Source organism: Hippocampus bargibanti, linkage group LG19 (assembly GCF_051943395.1).
Source record: "Hippocampus bargibanti isolate YZ-2025 linkage group LG19, ASM5194339v1, whole genome shotgun sequence".
Taxonomy (NCBI): Eukaryota; Metazoa; Chordata; class Actinopteri; order Syngnathiformes; family Syngnathidae; genus Hippocampus; species Hippocampus bargibanti.
The window spans coordinates 13,835,560-13,856,066 of record NC_142752.1 but is presented as its reverse complement, the minus strand read 5'-3'; the positions used below and the strand labels follow the sequence as shown (position 1 = coordinate 13,856,066).

Below are 20,507 nucleotides of genomic sequence, written 5' to 3'. Positions count from 1 at the left end.
CGGGAAGACGCTCCATGGTCGACTCGGCCACCGACGTGAGCGTGCCACGATCAAGCTCTGGGAGATCTGACAATGAACCTACTTACAAATAAAGAGAACCATCAAACTCTTAAAACCCTATACAGGTTTGCGTTCAAACATTTAACCTGGGCCGATTTACTGTTTTTTTAAATCATGTTATATTGAGCGATCAGTTCATTCAGAATATATTTGAACGTGTACTTAAATATTAAATACGACCCAAACTTGATTTCCGTGCTGAAAAAGCAACACCCCACGTCAACAAGTCCCCGTCCGACTGGTAACTAAGGAGATCACTTTGTTTATGTTACGAGAAAGCCGAATTATGTCCTGCAACGTCATTATTCGGCGACAGAGAACAGAATCCAGAAAGGGGGGAAAAAAACTTACTATTTTTTTACCGAACATTTAATACAATATGAACCTCCCGAAGTTGTCGTATATAAGTATTCTATTGTGAGTGTTTCGGTATATTTCTATCAACGCAATGACGACGTAATCCCCAAAAGGTTAACAATGACGTCATAAAGAATGCACCGGTTGCCATAGCAACAGTGGCTCCGGTAGTGGTCACGTGACTTTCTTAAGAGGTACGCGCACAGACGCGGGATTTGCCCAGGAAACTCAGCGCACACATCGACGCCTCAGTGTCGCTGGACACATCACTACTATTAGCTACGTATTAGCTAGCTAGCTAGCTTTCTATCTCTTTGAGTTACTTTCGGGTTGAGTGAACGCTGGCACGTGCGGCTGCTGCTGCTCACCCACAGAAAAACATCTAACAGTGACTGTTAATTTCTATTTATAATTGTATTTTGTTTATTGTATTCCATTTGTGATTGTATTTTATTTATTATAGTACCTATGCTTGTCTGTGACTGTAAAGTGTCCTTGAGAGCTTTGAAAGGCGCTTAAAATGTAATGTATTATTATTTTTATTAAGTGACCTTGAGAGTTTTGAGAGGCGCTTAAAAATGAAATGTATTATTATTATTAAGTGCACGAACACATACACGCGGACAAACTCCAAAATCGTCCATGAATGCGAGAAGCCATTCGATTCCAGTTATGGGGTCATTTTATACGTTTTTTTCATCACGTTGAATTGTCTATGCCGTATAACAACTTTTATGCGATAAAAAATTTCTGCATTTATCGAGTCTTTGTCGATAAAGCATGATATGCATATGCGCAACACATTGTTTTCGTTAAATTTTGTATTTCCGTATTTGAAGTCCGGCTTTTGTGTTGCAATCGAGGAATCGACTAGTTATAACGTAGAAGTGTGGGAGAACCGCCAAGTAAGAACAGAAAAACTCTAGGATCGGGTCGCCACCAAAAAGAATGGGAGAGTCTCCATGGTGAATACGCTGGATGGATAAGATCGTCAACAAAAGGTCCTTAGTTTTTGTTCTGCGTTCCGTGTAAAAAGGATGTAAAAGTTGCTGCAAGTGGATTTTACAATCTAAAGAGACACTTTAAAACTGCCGGACACGTGGAAAATGTAGAAAAAGCAAGTCTCATGTTCCATTGACCAAACACTTTGTATCTAGTGCTGATCCAGCGGCATCCCACGAAGTGACAAATGCTGAAATTCTCTTCTGCCATTTTCTTGCGGAGCACAACATCCCGTTAATGGCTGCGGACCACTTTTCTGATTTAGTAAAATCAATGTTCCCGGATTCAGAGACAATGACGGCATTTTTTTTACCTTTGTTTTTATTCTTGCTATAAGTTAATAAGTATGTGTCGGGTTGTGTTTGTAAGGTTTATTATCGCTTAATAAGGGGAATTGCAATCATTAATAAGGGGAGCAAAAGTAATACTCGATCATATGTATATATTTTTTTAATGCTGCGTATGGTCGATTATGAAAGCAGAATGTGCGCATGTGCGGTAAACTGCATTTCCGCTTGTGTTAGCGTTTTTTAATCATTTCAAATAATATACGGCGCACTACAACTTTTATACGGGAATTGTAATCATTTATAAGGGCAGCTATTAGCCAAGGTTGACAGGTATGGAACCGTTCGGTTCTTCGGTGGTGTTGTGATGATGTTAAATGAAAAGGAAGCAAGATGATGTACAAAAAGATAATTTATTTCTTGGGCAGCAGAGAAAGAGATGTGCTCTTCTTCGTGTGTGAGAGAGAGTGAAAGAGAGAGCGAGAGAGAGAAAGAGAGAGAGAGTGAGAGAGACTTGTGTTGCCACTTGTGGCGAGAAAGTGACTCAAGCGACATTCTCGTGCACTCGTCAATGTGATGGAGTCTGGAAAGATCCCCGAAAATGCTTTGCAAATGGGCCACTTTTTCCTTGAGTCCATGACTGAAAGGGGCGCCTGAGAGGGCGCCTGAAAGGGTGCAATATGAGCAGAGGCCGTGGGATTATTTTGGGCATTCAGCTGTTGTCTTCATTTGGCTCCTCCTCATCATCATCATCATCATCATCGTCATACTCTTCATCGCTCTCTCAGTCAGTCGCCTTTGCTTCCTCTGGTAAGTTTTCCTTTCTTCATCCATGTTGAGCACCGACGACATCAACACCTCAAATCCCATCGGGCATATTTCTTCAATTGTTGTTTTTTTTTTTTTTTTTTTTTTGGGGGGGGGGGCAGAGAAGATGACAAAACTTGATGTATGGCTCCAAATGTGTGCATGGCAATCTCTTTCCAAAGTAAAGAGGGGTTGTCGGACGACTTAGCGTCACTCAGTCCCGACATAGCTTTGACATTTTTTCAGTCTGACGTGACAACTGCAAAGAAAGACTCCCAGATCCTGTCTGGGAATTTTTGTCGGGCGGGCGGAAGCTTGTCGACGGGCGACATGTTCCAAGGAAAAACAAACGGTGAAGGGGAAACGCGCCAGGCCAAGCGGGCCACAGTTGCAAGGTCAAAACTAAGACAAGCTCATCCTAAGACGAGCAACTGCACAAGAACATGGTTCCATCGTGTGCGATGGCTACAAACTTGCGTGATCCAACGCATCGGATGAAGCGAGTGCCACAAGCGTGTACCCCCGCCAACGTGGCGCGGGGGCCCGGGCTTCCTCCCCGAGGTTCCCCAATGGAACAGCTGCCGCCGTTAGGTTCTTCACCCTCAATGACAAGCTGGTTCTTTATTTAGCTCGGCAACGTTGGCGCAAGGTCGTCTCACGTGAGCCAGACGGTGCAATACTGCGGCGCGCCAAAGCTTTCTTAAATGCTGCGGGCGGGACAGCGACCGGCATGGCGCCTCCGTGTCAACTTGCCAACTTTAGCGTCTGCCGGGGCCACGGCCAGAGACGCTAAAGTCAAGAACGGCCGTGACTGAATGGGACCAGCCACTTCGAGCGTTGCGTCACCGGCGGACAAAACTGTAGCCATCCGCTTCTACTCCAGTGGCGACCATGCCAAGCCACGTGCTCGTCGCACCAACTTTGCGGACCTTAGCATCTGGCGAGTTGGCGTGGCGTCTATCGATGTTTGCATCAGGCGAGGGTCGGCCAGCGCCGGGTTAGTTCCGAAGCCGCTGACGGTTCCCGTTTCCTTCCCCTTGCTAGCGCTGCCTAGATGGAAACGTCAGTGCCCCACCCACAGGTTGAGGATGCTCCGCCCATCACTAGCGAGGACTTCACGCAAGAGTTCAGCAGAAGACTCAAGGAGATCGTCGACGGCGGCGCTCAGGTGAGCCACGGCGGCCTTGGCCTCCTGCGTTGCCACTATTGGCTTTGTGAATGCGCCGTGCGGTGTGACCCTTCCAGGTGGACGTGGACGCACGCCGTGACCTCACCACAAGTGTCCAGTCAGGTTCGTCGTGCGCACAACTTGGGTTCAGTCGCGGCAGGTGGATCTTATTTCTCTTGACGCAACCCCGCTAGCTCCTCGCAGCTTCCCGGGCAGCCCAGAAGTTGCGCTCCAACCAGGAACCGTCCTGACCGGGCGCTTTCAACTCGCGGCCTAATCGCGCCTCCTCCGTTTGCCACATCCTTGATCGATGGAGGACCGCGGAGGTGGTGGTAAGGGGGGTTGACGTTAGTGCCTATTCCTCGACGATGTGCGTTGACCGAGACTGCAAGCCAAAAGGCCAATGGTGGTCGCGGCGTGGAGCAATCGTCCATGAAGCGCGTTAGGGGATCTTGGCAACGAGGAGGGAGCGCGCTTGCCCCGCTCCTCTTATTCATCACCAATGGCCGACTTGTCGCGAGAGGCTTGTGAAGAAGGCTCAGGGGCGCGTGGGGGATTTGGGGAGATCCATTCTGGGCACACGGGGGCCACTCCAACCTAGTCAGTGGATTGCGTGCACTTGGCCTACTTATGGGCTTTGGAGTGACTTTGGGCGTTTGGAGGAGGTTGGGAGAAATAAGAGCCACCTGCTATTGTCGCTCCATTGTTGCGGCGCTCGTTTCTCACCGCGGTCATCGGTTGCGGTCGTAGAGGTGGCCGCCATCACGGACAGTCTGAGCGCTTTGTCATCACCTGAGGAAAAACTCCATCACCTGAGGAAGAAACACGCCGAGCTGGTGAGTTGAGGCTTCCCGTTCAGCTTCCCGTTCAGCTTCCCGTTCAGCTTCCCATTCAGCTTCCGCGCCAACCGATGCACATGTGCGTGTGTCAAGTTGGTGCGTGAGTGTGGCCAACAGAGGGAGATTCAGGCTCTAGGCGACACGATTTGCAGCCTGCGGACCGAGAGAGGACAATTGGAGAGCTTGTGCCGAGAGGTCCAAGACCACTACCGCACACTGCGGGTAGAGCACCATAAAGGCTTCCCAAACTTTGCCGTGCCGCGGTAAATGTGACATTGACGCTTTTCCCCCATACCGCCGCGCAGGACAAGGCCTTGCACCACTGCCGCGAGGATGAAGAAAAGCGCTCGGACATGGCCGCTCATTTCCAGACTTCGCTGGCAGAAATCCAGACACAGATCGAGCAGCACAGTGCCCGGAATGACAAACTTTGCCAGGACAACGCCAAGCTGAGCCAAAAACTGCACTCGCTGCTGGAGCAGTGTCAGCGTCGAGAGGAGGTCATACGGAAAGACAAAAGCGTCCACGGCGCCGCCGCCGCTTCTCAGCTGGTGATTGCCAACGCGTGTGCCTGTGTGCGCAGAGTTTGGAGAAAGTCAACCGTCACCACGACCTCCAACAACAGCTGACTTCAGCCAAGCTGGATCAGGCCAACGCGCTGCTCGCCGAGGCGCAGCAGAAGCACCGGCGCGAGAAAGAATATGTGAGTGGCCTGGAGGCGGCGCTTCCGGCTCCCCGTCGCCTTTCTTGCGTTTTGCGCGCCTGTGAATTTCTGCCACCGCACCACAGCTGCTGGCCGAGGCGGTGGATAAAACCCGGGAGTGCGTTGCCATGAAGGAGGAGGAGCTGAGAATGAAGAAGAAGGTGAGTGACACCATCATACCTTTGCTCTCTTTCGGCAGCAGAGTGGAAGATACGGATGCGCCCACGGCAACCTCGGGGCCCTCCATCAGCAAAAGGCGCCTCCCGAAAGAATGAACCTTTGACTGACTCCTGAATGACGGGAGGCTCTGGGGTGCGTTTGGGGCCTCTGGAAATAGCGCGATCCACCTCGGTAACGAACATCTGGGCCGGTGGAGTCCAAATCTGTGGGCAAACACAAACGGTTCAGACCAGTAGGATGCCCCCGCACCGCCATACGTTGCCAACACATATCGCACTTCCCAAAAAAAACTATTCCAGAGACTCGGTCAACTTCATCGTCCGGCCTTGTCCAAAGCCGACATTTCGGAGCATCCGTGGTCAAATTGGGCGGGGCCCTAAACTCGGACCGATATGGCCTCCCACCCGAGCTCCTAGGCTCTTTTCATGAAAAAAAAAAAACACCCGGTCGTCCATCGAGATGAAACAAGGGCACAGCTGCCGAGTTCTCAATACCGTTTGTGCCTTGGGCTGTCTAGCTGTTGGCAATCTGGCTATCTATTAGCTATTTATTTGCTATCCATTAGCTGGCTAGCTAGCATTTAGCTGTCTAGCTGACTGTAAGCTGTCTGGCTGGCTAGCTCTTGGCTATCTGGCTATATTCACTATTTATTTGCTATCAATTAGCTAGCTTTTAGCTGTGTAGCTGATTGGAAGCTGGCTAGCTGTTGGCTATCTATTCGCTACCCAATAGCTGGCTAGCTTTCTATCTATTTGAGTTACTTCCGGGATGAGTAAATGCTGGCGCGTGTGGCTACCGCTGCTCACCCACAGAAAAACAGATCCTGTGACTGTAAAGTGACCTTGAGAGCTTTGAAAGGCACTTAGAAATGAAATGGATTATTTTTATTGTTGTTATTTAATAATAATAATAATAATAATAATAATAATAATAATAATACGTCTTTGAGCAGGCCCCCCGCCAATGATCTCCGTCAGCCCCCAGTGGTCAGAAACGGAATATCCCAATGTGTTGCACCCACAAGACTTCATTGGTGGAAGCTTCCTTCGGACGCTTCACGAGTTTCAATAGTCTGCGAGCCACCAAGCAAATGGCCAATCTGTTTTCCGATATGGAAAAAGGGCAAAGGCGAAGGAAACAAAGACTTCCGAAAACGGGCCGAGGTTGGAAAAAGAAAAAATGTAGCGGGGGCGGTGGGGGGCGCCGAGGCGGCGAAGGAAGGCGAAGGGAGGCAATGAGGCAAAAAAGGGCGGCCGAGCTCCAAGGTGAAAGTGAGCTGAACGCAGTGAAATCATTGTTGGTTAACAAGACGTCTCAAGCGAGGGCAAGTACTGCGCACTGGCAGGACGTGGCTCTTCAAAATAAAAGCGATACAGGAAACCCGCTCATTTCAACTCCGCGGGGACACGTGCTAGCGTTCAAGGCTTTTTATATAATAATAACAGTGGTGGGCCGCCAGGGCCAGCAAGACCTTCTCTGCTGGCCTAACATACTCAGACATCATTATCATAATTATAATAAAAGTCAATTTCATTAAAAAAAGTATTTTTTCTAAATATATATACAGTAAAGTCTCGTTATATCGATATTCAAGGGAGTCCGAAAAAATATCGATATAACCGGGACGATCGATATATCCGAACCTGTTTGCATGTAATTTTCTCCGTGCGTGCATAGAAATAGTATCGATATAACCGGGACTATCGATATATCCGATATCGATATAACGAGACTTTACTGTATATAATTATTCTACATACTGTTTTCTTGATGTTATATTATATCCATTTGGTTATGCTCCTTTCAGTGTTGTAGTTTTTAATCCAATCAGAATTCAGCTAGTTTGTGTCGGCAGGCTGTATGAAATCTGACCCACGCCTTCAGAATCAACAGTGAGGGCATCTGTGCGCTGTACATGGGCACATGTAGGTGATATACAATTGCGATAGCCAATCAGATCACAAGTTGGCACAATAAGGCCAGCTAGAGGGCCTCGCGTTGAACATGACGTACGCGTCCTGTAATTGGATACTCACTTTACCTCAGCCCTCAGCGGAGGCAGCGCTATGCAAATCAAACAAGCTGACAACAGATCAGACCCGGAAACTTCAGCAGAAAAACCAAGTATATCTACTCGCTTTTTTATCCCACAATGGCTGAAGGAGAGGACAACTCGCTGTCGCATGTAGGTAAGCCTATTCTCGAGAACAAATGAAAAAGATTTACTTTTAGGTTTCAACTTTTATTTTCAACAAATAGTTCTTTTTGTGAACGTCTTGTTGTTTTTCTTATATTAAACTGACATTTTGTAATTTAGCGTAAAATCTTGTTAAAGATTGCATATTCTTGGGGGACTTTATAAAACTTTGTGGACAAATGATTTTAATTTTCCTTTTATTTTTAAGTGTTTGCAGTATCACGTATAGTGACAAGTTCTAATTGCTGATGCAGATTTATTGATGTGTAATTGCTCTGGAAAATAGCCCGTGTTGTAGACACAGTGACGCCACGCCCAGTACTGCGTGCGTGTGCTTTTGTAAATGATATCTCCAGCCGTTGTGTCATAAATTATGGTATTACGAGGGATATTTGTTCAAGTCGGACTAAGCAGGACTTCACTGAAGGCCTAGGTGTGAAAAGCACGGACCGCCGCTGAATAATAATAATAATAATAATAATAATAATAATAATAATAATAATAATAATAATAATAATAATAATAATACAGTTCATTTATAAGCGCCTTTCAAAACTCAAGGTCACTTTACAGTCACAGGATCCGTTTTTTACTATGGGTGAGAAGCGGCAGCCACACACGCCTCTGCGCTTTTCAATCATCCCTCAAAAATAGAGTTAATTTAAATAACCCGAAGACCTGAAGATGACCTCTTGATGACCTTGTCGCCCTGCAGTTGGCGCTCTACTCCAAAAAGTTTGACGAGTTCCAGACGACACTAGCCAAGAGCAATGAAATCTACGCTCGCTTCAAGGCCGAGATGGAAAAGGTACCAAGATCGGAAGGAGCTTTGCGGCCTTTTGGCTGGCACGCCAGACGGACTCTATGGCAAAAGACGCAAAAGTCTACCGGGAGTGGAGGGCCTTACTTAAAAAAGAACATCATCACCCTCGCGTCTCCGATTCAACTCCCATCACGTCAGCGTACACTTGTTGTGCGTGTGGTGCTGTACTGTTGATTCCGTCCGTCGTGTTCTTGTCTTTGTGCTTAAGATGTCGGAGAAGATGAAGCATCTGGAGAAGGAGTCCAACGTCTGGAAGCAGAGGTTCGAGAATTGCAACAAAGCTTTGATGGACTTATTGGAGGAGGTGAGTCGCGCTCGTACCTAGGCGTCTTTGGGTGTGAGCTCGTTCCCCTCTCACTCTGCCGCCGTGCTCCCCCTCATCCCCCTACCACCCCCCCAACAGAGGAGCGAGAAGGGCAAAGAGTACGAGGTTTTTGTGGAGACCATCCACAAGCTCGAGAAATTGTGTCGAGCGCTGCAGGATGAGAGGAAAATTCTGTATGCCAAAATCAAAGACGTCCGCCGCTCCAGCGGCGAGACATCCCCCGAGGCAGCATCCGCACCTGAAAACCACCACGATCACGACTATCACGACCACGACGTCGTGATGGAGGACATGCGGCGCCTCGGGCAAGTGTTTGACGAATCCTTGCAGGCGTCGCACGGCACGGGACCGGATGGCCAAGAGGGCGCATCAGACCCGGAGGACCGCTTGGATGGCAACGCGTTGGGACATTTCAACGGTGGTCTGGGTTCGCCGGAGCCAAACCACCAATCGCCAGCGGAGGCGCAAGGAGAGCCGCAAGCCAAAGCCGAACCCCACGCTGAGCCGGACGTTGGTCAAGGAACGGCGGCAGAAGGGGAAGCGGGACCAGACGTGAAACCGGAGCTCCGCCCCAAATCAGAAAAAAACCTCAAAGCGAGATCTGACTCTGGGTCTTCTCCCGACACCGCGGCTGAGGTACAAGCATTGACCTCGACAGTCGGCCGGTGGCACACGGGAGCTGAGGACCCCGCCGAGGACCCCGCCGAGGACCCCGCCGAGGACCCCGCCGAGGACCCCGCCGAGGACCCCGCCGAAGGCCCTGTCGCAGGTCCCGCCGAAGGTCCCGCCAAAGGTACCGCCGAAGGCCCTGAGTCCACGCCCTCGGCACCGAGACAACAACCCAAGAAAGAAAGCAAGAAGAGGAGGAAAATTCAGAACATTTGAGGGCGTTGCCGACACCTCGCAAGGGCGCCGCCGCCACACCCAACAGGAGCCAAAGAAAAGACCTGTGGCGTCACAGGTGCGTGGCGCTGACATGTTTACGCCTTTGAAGTGCGCCTTTCAACACTTTGATGTCTTTGAAGTGCGTCTCAGACTGACGCATTTTCCACACATGAAAATGGGTATATAAGTAGCCGTCGTAGGACAGAGACGGCAGATTCACTCGGACTCAGACACACACGCACGCAGACTCCCAGAGACCTGCACAGTGTCGGAGTTCACAGCACGACTTGCTCCACTCCACTCCACGATCAAGCTCTGGGATACATCTGCGTGTCAATTGCCTGGGAGATCTGACAACTACCAATTTGCAAATAAAGAGAAACATCAAACTCTTTTGACCCTCCTTCCTTCTTGGGGGGAACCGTCCGGCGTCAAGTCGTTGGGCACGAAACGGGGTGGTGATCACCAACCAAACGGGCTCTCAAAAAAGGCTTTTTTTCCTTGGACAAAAGCCAGTCAGTCACCTTTCCTTGCCAGCGGAGAGCTTGGCTGACCGCCCCGGACGCCGGCTGTCCTTCCCGGGTCGAGCGGGGTCGGCAAATGGCACAAATGGGCGGGACGACTGACCTTGCTGGAGGCAAAAAATGGGCGACAGCACGCCTCTATTATGGTGGCGGGGGGATATTGCTGGCCCGTGCGCCCAGACCAGCCGACGCTCGCTTGCTCTCCAGAGAAGCCAAGCGGCAAATTTGCTCCTCATTCTGAGTGAACGAGCGGTGGCCGGCCAATGGGAAAGCAGAGAACATTGGGTCGCCTCAGCAACGGCCGGCTGCGCTTTTGCTGCCGTGGCATGGTGGGTCGCCGGCGTCTACTTTCCTTGCGGGAAAATTGCGGTGGCGACGCTTAACGGCAACGTCGCCACTTTCCTTCAAATGGCTCCCGGGGGGGGGGACACGGCGTGCTGGCGGCGAACGGAACGGCTTGCCGTCAGCGACCTGTCATCTACCACCTCGCACGTTCTGACACACAAAGTACCCTTGCCGCGTTTTTGCCCGCCACCGACCCTCGGAAAGCGCTCAGCCTTGCTTTTGTTCTTTTCGCTCCCGCTCGTCTGCACAGAAAAAAAACCATAAAACCTTTATCCTGTGATTTTCAAGTGACCTTGAGAGTTTTGAAAGGCGCTTAGAAATGAAATGTATTACTGTGATACCTTGGCTTACGAACTTAATTGGTTCCTAAACAGAGTGTCTAAGGCGAAAAGTGTGTATCCCCAAAATTTATTTCCTATAGGAATAAATAAGAATAATCCGTTCCCAGGTCCCCATAAAACATAATTTTTTACTTTCTAATTTTCTAAGCCTTAAACTACACAAAATATACCTTATTTTACTTATAATACATATGGTATGGTATGGTATGGTATGGTATGGTATGGTATGGTATAGGTTTCATAAAAGAAATAAACTGTACTTTATAGTAAAGTCGTTTTATTTACCTTTGTGATGGTCGTTGATGGCTTGATTGAATGGAGTGGCCAGTTTCATCAGCATTAAACACTTTATGAGGAACATAGCCTTTTTCTTTCGCCATCTTGAGGAATGATCCCTTGGAAGTGCTTTCTCTGCGATAATTTTACCTTTTTCCTCATCAATTGTGTTCTGTTGAGCTGGGTTGATAGCTTTTTGCATCAAGTGTACAGATGGCTTGTGCGGGTAATTTGTTAGCCTGATTGATGGGCTATTTTAACCTTGCAGTCTACACTCTGCTTTGAACTATCAAAGTTGAAAAGAGTCCAAATTTCACTGTTGTTTATCCATTTTCTCACCATTTCACTTTTGGATTTTTTTCACTTTTGTTTTTTTGTTTGAAGCTCTGTCATCTCCCTTTCGTGTGTGTGTATTTTCCGACTCTCTCTCTCTGTCATAAGCCTGTCTCTTTAATGTTTAACCCCCCCTCCCCTACTGCCGCATTCTTGACCAATCATGTGGCTTTAACCGAAGACGCCATTTTGTTTTTGGGATAATGGCCTCACTTTCTCTTTGTCTGTAAACCCCCTCACTGCTGCGTTCTTGACCAATCACGTGGCTTTTACCAAAGACTGGGGGCGGGGAATAGAGGACGAAACACTCTGCCTCCATTTTCTTGTTAGGAGAACGGGCTCTCGTTCGTGAACGACACATAACTCATTGTGGCAGCTCCGTGTGTATCCCTGAAAATAGTTCTTATGCCAAGGTAAAATTTTCATCAATGTAACATTCGTAAACCGAAAAGTTTGTAAGCCAAGGGGTTCGTAAACCGTGGTATCACTGTATTATTATTATAATTATTTTTTAAAAATGGTTGTCCGGGACAACGCCATATATTTATAAAAATAAAAATGTGGAATACTTTGTTCGCCTGCATGAACAAACGGGGAAACAGGCAATTTTCATGAAATGAAAATCTGCTTACAAGTTATGATAAAATAAATGGTTTTCGTTCAAAGGTGCACCTCTGGCAGCAACATGTGGAAAGGGGCAATCTTGAAATGTTCCCACTCACCAATAAATGGCAAGATGTCAATACTACTGCACTGTGTGAGTTAATAGTGAAACATCTGAAAACTCTTGAGGAGAAGATGACATTTTATTTCTCTTCAGCCTCCACGGAGCACCTTGGCTGGGTTAGGGACCCATTCCGCTAAGAATAAACATGTCTTTACAGGAGCAGGAAGAACTAACTGAAATGAGACAAAATCGTGGCCTCAAGCTAACCTTTGCTAATCTACCTTTGGACAGTTTTTGGTTGGCAGCTGCCAAGGAGTCCTCCATGCTGGCTAACAAAGCTATTTTGACATTGCTCACCTTTTCCACAACATATCTGTGTGAGGTGAGCTTTTCAAGCCTGACTGCAGTAAAAAAACAAAAGACAGAGAAAGACTGAGAGCTGTGGAGGAAGAGCTTCGTGTGTGCCTTTCATCCACTGTGAGACTAATAAAGGCATATCCAATCCAATCCATCCATCCATCCAGGATATCAGCTCTCTGTTCGTCCAAACGGGCCCAGGTTTCACACTGAGTAAATATAAATATGAAAGATTATAAAATACTTTTTTTCTTTGTGTTTAGTTAAATCCTATGTTATAATATAACATCATTCTTCAACGTTTAAAAAAAGCTTATATTACCAATATAACATATTGTTATATATATTTATTTTATTTAATTGTTATTAACAATATGTTATGACCTGTCATATTGTGTTGCACATTGTGTTTTGTGTATGCTGCGGCTGGTATATTGTTAATTATTAATAATATAATAAAAACATGTGAAAAAAAGCATACATTAACAGTTCATACTTTTCCCCCACATTTTCAGCTGTGGGTGTGCCCCGAGATAATTTCAACGGAAGAAATGTGCCTTGGCTTGAAAAAGGTTGAAAAACACTGACTTAAAGGACAACCAACGTCTCCGGACAAGTTGTGTCCATAATCGGTAAAATGGCTTCAAATTACTTCTACTGAGCGTATTTTAATAAGATTCCAGATTTATATTTTACGTTTTAAGACTCGCGCTGAATATTCAGGAAGTCTTATTTTTGGTGACGAGTCCGTACGTGACGTCAATAAAGGAATGCCCCTGACCGAAAAAAAGACACATTGTAGCAGTCCTTCCATCACGTCAATGTAGTTTGCTGTACTTGTTTGGTCTGAAAACCTCATGTTGCACCCAAAACTTGCCAGAAGAGGGCGTCCAAGCTCCATGGAAGGAATTTATTAGTCTGTGGAATCGGACTGATTCATTCCTCACAGGAGCTGGTCGCCATTTTTGGGTGTTACAATCTCCCCTGCCCGTTTGCCTCAAAATGACACGGAATAAATTCTTTAATCGATTGCAAACATGTATGCTTTCCTCTTCAGAACTATTTGAATCATATTCATAACTGGATGTGTAACAAGAAAGCATATTCTCCGAATCTGAAGCCATTGTTTTTATTCTCCAGCAATGCAAGACGTATTGCCGTGAAGTCACAAACTGGGGGCGGGACTTTCTGAAAATGCCCAATTCACAGCTCAATTTTTTGCAAATTTTGGACACTTTAAGTTATTTTTATTGGTGATTTGCATTTGAATAAAAATATCATACTGTGTGTTTTGGTTATTTTAGATGCTATAAAACGTTTTTCTGATGTCAGTTAAGAAACAAAAAATTCACGTCCTTTAAAGTGTCCCAAAACTACAGTAAAGTCTCGTTATATCGATATTCAAGGGAGTCCGAAAAAATATCGAGACTATCGATATATCCGACCCTGTTTGCATGTAATTTTCTCCGTGCGTGCATAGAAATAGTATCGATATAACCGGGACTATCGATATATCCGATATCGATATAACGAGACTTTACTGTACTTCAAAATGACCTTGTGATGGCGAGTTTCAGAAGTTCCCGACCCCTTGTTTGTGACATCACGCCAAGACGTCTTTGCCTTGCTTTAGAATCAAAACAATGGTTTCAGATTCGGAGAAGATGCTTTATTGTTACTCATCCAGTTATAAATATGATTCAAATAGTTCTGAAGAGGAAAGCATAAATGTTTGCAATCGATTAAAGAAGTCCTTCCGGATCATTTTGAGGCGTCTGGACTCCAATGTAGCGTCCTGGAAAATGCACAATGGCGCCGAAGCTCCGTTGGAAATGGGCTGATTTGTCTGCTGGGAATTTGTGTCAACTATAGTATCAAATAGTAGTTTTTGTGCAACACACGATTCACCATCGCATTATTGATGTTTTCCTTCTAATTTTGCCATCAACATAGATCAACACGAAGTTTTCAGACCAAACAAAGTACCCAAAATGCATTGTGTGTCGCTTTCTCGGTCAGGAGCGTTCCCGATGTGACGTCATCATCAACTCGAAAAGAAGACTTTTTAAATATTCAGCGCGAGTCTTAAAACGTTAAATATAGCTGTACACCATGGAATCTTTGTAAAATACGCTCAGTAGAAGTCATTTGAAGTGATTTTACAAATTATGGACAAAACTTGTCCGCAGGCGTCTGTCGTCTTTAAAGGCACACTCAGACCCTAACAAAGTACACAACGACGAACACACACAGGTTCACAAACCCTGACACACACAGATATTGGTGCATAAAAACACATCCATGCACTCAGTCAGGCGCTTCTTGTTGTGGCCGCTCGCCGGGGCCATTTAGGTGCTGCTCATCAAAATCAATAGCAATCCCGGCTTCTTTGTCCCGTTTGGAAAGTCGCGCCAGCCGCAGCGGCTCAGGTGGGCCCCGTCGATGGGTCTGGCGCGCGCCGCTAACGCCATCTAGGGCGCGCAGCGGGGTTAGTTTGAGGCGGAGCCGCTCTTCCTTTTGAGAGGGGGGGAAGGGGTAGAGGATGATCTGGCCTCCAAAGAGGCAGTCTCGGACTGCAGCTGAAACGCGTCAGACAAGCAAGAAGAGTCCACGTGGCTTTTCTTTGCCATGGCCCGTGGGCTGCCTTTCCGCCCCCCGTTCGATTTCTCCACACGGTGAGGCCGAGCGGGGCAGCCGCGGCGCCGCCAGGTGTCCCTCAGGGACCGTCTTGCTCCATGTTGCGGACAAGGGCGTCTTCCTTGGCGAAGCGCAGCCGTCTGATGGAGCGCCAGACGCCCAGGTAGCGGCTAGACGCCGTGTCCTCCTCCGGGTGCTCATCCACGTCCCCGGCCTCCAGTATGTCTATGACGTCCGGCGGTGCCGGCGGCACCGCCTCCAAGTCCTCATAGGAGCTCTTCTTCTTGATCTCAAAGAACTTGACGGCGCAGTAGGTGACGGAGCCCACCGTGTTGACTGCCACGCCGGCCACAAAGAGTGCGGTAGGCGCCACGTCGTCAAAGGCCAGCATGCCCACGGTGATGGTGACCACGCTCTTGACCACGCCCACGAAGCTGGTGGTGACAGCCGAGTTGAGGTAGGTGCAGTGGTAGGTGGTGAAGTTCATGGCGCAGCCGATGGCCACGCTGGCCAGGAAGAGCGCCGCCACGCCGGCGTCCTGCCACCCTGGGTACGACCACATGGCCGCCGCGTCCGACGAAATGACGGCGCACGCCAGCAGGACCTGATGCCAAGCGGGCGGGATGAGCGGGCGGCCCGGACGAAACGGCGGCGCGCGTCAGCCTCACCGGGGCGGCCGTGACGGCGATGGCGTACTGCGCGGTCAGGGGTCCGTGCCGGCTCTCCACGCTGGTCTTCTGGATGACCACCAGGTAGGACGCGTGGACGATGACGGCCAGGACGGCCGTCACATAACCGAACGGATCGCCGCTCAGATCTCCCGCACCTGCCCGTGGCGCAAAGCAGAAGGCAGCTGACGACTGCGGCAGCGGCGTGCGGCGGAGCTCTTACCGGCCAGCGCGGCGCCCCCTGTGGTGATGGCCACAGCGGCGAGGACGCCCGGGGACGGCGGCCCGTTCCCGAGTACGCAGACGCCGATGGCAAGCGTGAAGAGCGGCAGGCAGCGTTTGAACACCACGTACATGGGTAGGCTCAGGCTGCGCAGCGACCACAGCGTCAGCGTCGACTGCAGCGTGGACAGGACACACACGGCCGCAAACTCCTGGGGAGGAACCAAAGCGTCAGGGCCCAAAGTGCTACCCAAAAACAGGGTGCCAGATGCCATCTTGTCCAATGTCTACCCTCCCAAATAATTCTCAATTTGAGGAGTTTACGCACCATTGTTTGTAAGAGGCTGACATGACCTCATCAAGTCGTCAATCTCGCCTCGCGGCCGGAGGTGATGTTCTTGTATCACTTATTTTTTTATTCGCACACCCCGACGCTTCCTCTCGACTCACCCCCCCCCCTCCCCAAAAGTAAAAATAAAAAATACAGTGATACCTCGGTTTACGAACCCCTTGGCTTACGAACTTTTCGGTTTACGAACGTTAAATTTATGAAAATTTTACCTTGAAATACGAACTTTACCTTATCATACGAACTTTTTTCGTACACGAAGCTGCCTCAATGAATGATGTGTCGTTCGTGAATGAGCCTGTTCTTCTAACAACAAAATGGCAGCCGACTGTTTTTGTCCTCTATTCCCCGCCCCCAGTCTTCAGTTAAAGCCACGTGATTGGTCAAGAACGCATCAGTGAGGGGAAATGGTTTAAACGTTAGAGACAGGGAGACGACAGTGAGAGACTTTCAACTTTGATAGTTCAAAGGCAGAGTGTAGACGGCAAGGTTAAAATATCCCATCAATCAGGCTCCACAAACAACCCGCACAAGCCATCTGTACACTTGATGCAAAAAGCTATCAACCCAGCTAAACAGAGCACAATTGTTGAGGAACTAGATAAAATTATCACAGAGAACGCACCTACAAGGGATCATTCCTCAAGATAATAATATAATAAGAATAATATATTACAGTTTAAGCGCCTTTCAAAGCTCTCAAGGACACTTTACATCCCCAGACAAGCATAAATAAAATACAATCACAAATAGAAGGCAATAAATAAAATACAATTATAAATAGAAACAAGAGAGAGAGCTACACAGAAAATGCAATTTTAAATAGGTGGGTTTTGAAGATGGTGAAAGAAGGTTACGTTCCTCATGGAGTGTTTAATGCTGATGAAAGCGGCCACTCCATTCCATCAAGCCATCAACGGCCATCACAAAGGTAAATAAAACGACATTATTATACAGTACAGTTTATTTCTTTAATTAGAATACCATAGCACATTTATTATACATAAAATAAGGTATATTCGGTGTAGTTTTAAGGCTTAGAAAATTAGAATGTAGAAAATTATGTTTTACGGGGACCTGGGAACGGATTATTCTCATTGGAATGGTTTCCTATGGGAAATAATTTTTTGGGATACACACTTTTCGCCTTACACATTCTGTCCCGGAAACAATTAAATTCGTAAGCCAAGGTATCAAGCGGTGTGCGGTGTGGGGCCACTTGAACACACCGCGCGGTCGACCGGCGTTTCCAGACGCGCACATCGTGACGACCAAAGTAGGGGGGTGTTTTCGGCACTGCGTCAAGTCGTTGCAACTCAAGTGGGGGGCGGCGAGGGGGATTTGTCGGGGGCCCTGCGGCGGGGCCCCGACGCGGACGACTCTTACCTTGGAGAGGCGGAGGCTGAAGGGGGGCACGGAGACCCGTCCAAGTCTGCGCAGTGTCTCCAGTCCCAGCGCGGCGGCGCCGCACGTGCACAGCTGGAGCAACGTCAGGAAGCGGAAGTGAAGGCTGCTGATGAGGAACTTGAGCAGGATGTTGAGGCTTCCCGAAAACACGCCGTGCGCCACCGCCACCAGGATGCCCGCTGCACGCCCGCGCAGCGCCTCCATCGTCCGCCACTGCCGCCGCGCAAACTTCCGCAGCGAGGACGAGCTGGAGCAGGAGCCGAAGGAGGAGGCGCGGGGTGGGGGCTGGCGGCTGAGGGGAGGACCTTTCCGACTCTGGCGCGCGTGTGCACGCACGTGCCTGTCACCTTTTTAATGGCAAGGAAAAAAGGCGGCCCACATCCACACGCCCGCGCTCGCCATGACGCATAGTTGGCGGCGTGGAAGGGGAATTCCTCACATGCTGACGTGGGGGTCCAAATGGCTCTCCCAAAACATGTCCCTTAAAGGACAACCGACACCATTTTTTGTTTCCTAACTGTCATCGATCGATGAGAAGGTTTCTTCAGCCGTCATCTGTACTTTTTGAAGGTGTCGGACGTTGTTCGCTGACGAAGCCTCTTGGATAGGAGGCGAAACGTCCGACACCATCAAAAGGTACAGATGACGGCTGAAGAAACCTTCTCATCGATGGACCACTCCTGTACGACTGAGAGCTTACACAGACCTTTATAGCATCTAAAATACCCAAAACACGCAGGCTGATATTTTCAGTCAAATGCAAAACACCAATAAAAATGACTTAAAGTGTCCCAAAACTGCCACAAAAGAGCTTGAAACTGGAGAGATTCAGTAAGTCCCGTCCCCAGTTCGTGAAGTCACGTCAAGAAACTCCTTCACAAACAGCCTTGCTCCAGAATCAAAACAATGGCTTCAGAGAGTTCAGATTCGGAAAAAGATCCTTTCTTATTACTCATCCAGTTCTGAATATGATTCAAATAGTTCTGAAGAGGAAAGCATAAGTGTTTGCGATTGATATAAGAAGTCCTTCCGTTTCAATTCGAGCCGTGCAAGGAAAGCGACGAAATTGGTGAAGGACACGATATATGAAGCATATATAAAGCTCCGTGAATAAGCAATATAGCATCAATTGGGTGATATGTGGCATATCAGCCCATGAAAAACAAATAAGCTACAAGATGTCAACATCAATGCAGATTGTTTAATGGTTGCCCATGCAAAACGTTGTTTAAACTTTCAAGATGAAGAGCTACAAACTGACGTTTGAATGACAGCGGTTATCCATCGCTAACTCCGGTTAGCTCCTCGTTCCAGCAGCTGAATGTTTGCCCGATAGGTTTGCTCCACTGTTATGACAATTGTTCTCTTTCACCACTGGAGGCAACTTTCAACCCTTTGTCAGGCTGAGAGGATGACAGCGGTTATCCAAGCGGGTATTTGCGCACTCTGTGGAGCTCCTCGGCTGGCGCTATACTGTTGTGCTCCGTTGGAAATGCTGCATGGTTTGTCCACTGAGAATTTGTGTAAACTTACACCTTCTTTATCTGTGTTACCGCAATTGGCTAGCACACAATTCACCATTGCGTTATTTATGTAGTTTTCCATCTATGTTTTCAGACCAAACAAAGTACCCAAAATGCATCGTGTGTCGCTTTCTCGGTCAGGAGCGTTCCCGACGTGACGTCATCATCAACTCGAAAAGAGGACTTTTTAAATATTCAGCGCGAGTCTTTAAACGTAAAATATAGCTGTACACCATGGAATCTTTGTAAAATACGCTCAGTAGAAGTCATTTGAAGTGATTTTACAAATTATGGACAAAACTTGTCCGCAGGCGTCTGTCGTCCTTTAAAGGCACACTCAGACCCTAACAAAGTACACAACGACGAACACACACAGGTTCACAAACCCTGACACACACACACACACACAGAAATTGGTGCATTAAAACACATCCATGCACTCAGTCAGGCGCTTCTTGTTGTGGCCGCTCGCCGGGGGCATTTAGGTGCTGCTCATCAAAATCAATAGCAATCCCGGCTTCTTTGTCCCGTTTGGAAAGTCGCGCCAGCCGCAGCGGCTCAAGTGGGCCCCGTCGATGGGTCTGGCGCGCGCCGCTAACGCCATCTCGGGCGCGCAGCGGGGTTAGTTTGAGGCGGAGCCGCTCTTCCTTTTGAGAGGGGGGGAAGGGGTAGAGGATGATCTGGCCTCCAAAGAGGCAGTCTCGGACTGCAGCTGAAACGCGTCAGACAAGCAAGAAGAGTCCACGTGGCTTTTCTTTGCCATGGCCCGTGGGCTGCCTTTCCGCCCCCCGTTCGATTTCTCCACACGGTGAGGCCGAGCGGGGCAGCCGCGGCGCCGCCAGGTGTCCCTCAGGGACCGTCTTGCTCCATGTTGCGGACAAGGGCGTCTTCCTTGGCGAAGCGCAGCCGTCTGATGGAGCGCCAGACGCCCAGGTAGCGGCTAGACGCCGCGTCCTCCTCCGGGTGCTCATCCACGTCCCCGGCCTCCAGTATGTCTATGACGTCCGGTTTTCCATCTATGTTTTCAGACCAAACAAGGTACCCAAAATGCATCGCGTGTCGCTTTCTCTGTCAGGGGCATACCCAATGTGATGTCACTTCTGGCATCGACATTCAACTCGAAAACAAGACTTCATGAATATTCAGTGTGGCTTTTAAAATGTAAGATATCGCTATGTGCGGTGGAATCTGCTCAGTAGAAGTCATTTGAAGTGATTTGACAAAT

The 20,507-nt window shown here is 48.4% G+C and overlaps 2 protein-coding genes across 3 annotated transcripts; one reads left to right on the top strand and one right to left on the bottom strand.

The window, feature by feature from the left end:
- Nucleotides 1-2,226: 2,226 nt before the first annotated feature.
- On the top strand, nt 2,227-10,782 carry LOC148884084 (alpha-taxilin-like). Of its 2 annotated transcripts, none has more exons than XM_089022587.1 (11): nt 2,227-2,516; nt 3,558-3,681; nt 3,759-3,804; nt 4,432-4,517; nt 4,614-4,742; nt 4,826-5,020; nt 5,104-5,223; nt 5,310-5,384; nt 8,316-8,408; nt 8,632-8,727; nt 8,827-10,782. In XM_089022587.1, the coding sequence occupies exons 2-11, from the start codon at nt 3,568-3,570 to the stop codon at nt 9,631-9,633; spliced, it is 1,761 nt and encodes a 586-aa protein (XP_088878713.1). In that variant the 5' UTR covers nt 2,227-2,516; nt 3,558-3,567; the 3' UTR covers nt 9,634-10,782. The 2 variants fall into 2 exon arrangements, with proteins under 2 accessions (XP_088878713.1, XP_088878714.1); XM_089022588.1 differs by lacking the exon at nt 2,227-2,516 and adding an exon at nt 2,640-3,453.
- A 3,891-nt stretch (nt 10,783-14,673) lies between these two features.
- On the bottom strand, nt 14,674-17,963 carry slc35d3 (solute carrier family 35 member D3). The gene is made up of 4 exons (XM_089022183.1): nt 17,739-17,963; nt 16,005-16,215; nt 15,782-15,939; nt 14,674-15,717 (listed from the first exon to the last, which is right to left on the bottom strand). The coding sequence occupies exons 1-4, from the start codon at nt 17,961-17,963 to the stop codon at nt 15,193-15,195; spliced, it is 1,119 nt and encodes a 372-aa protein (XP_088878309.1). The 3' UTR covers nt 14,674-15,192.
- Between the last annotated feature and the right edge of the window lie 2,544 nt (nt 17,964-20,507).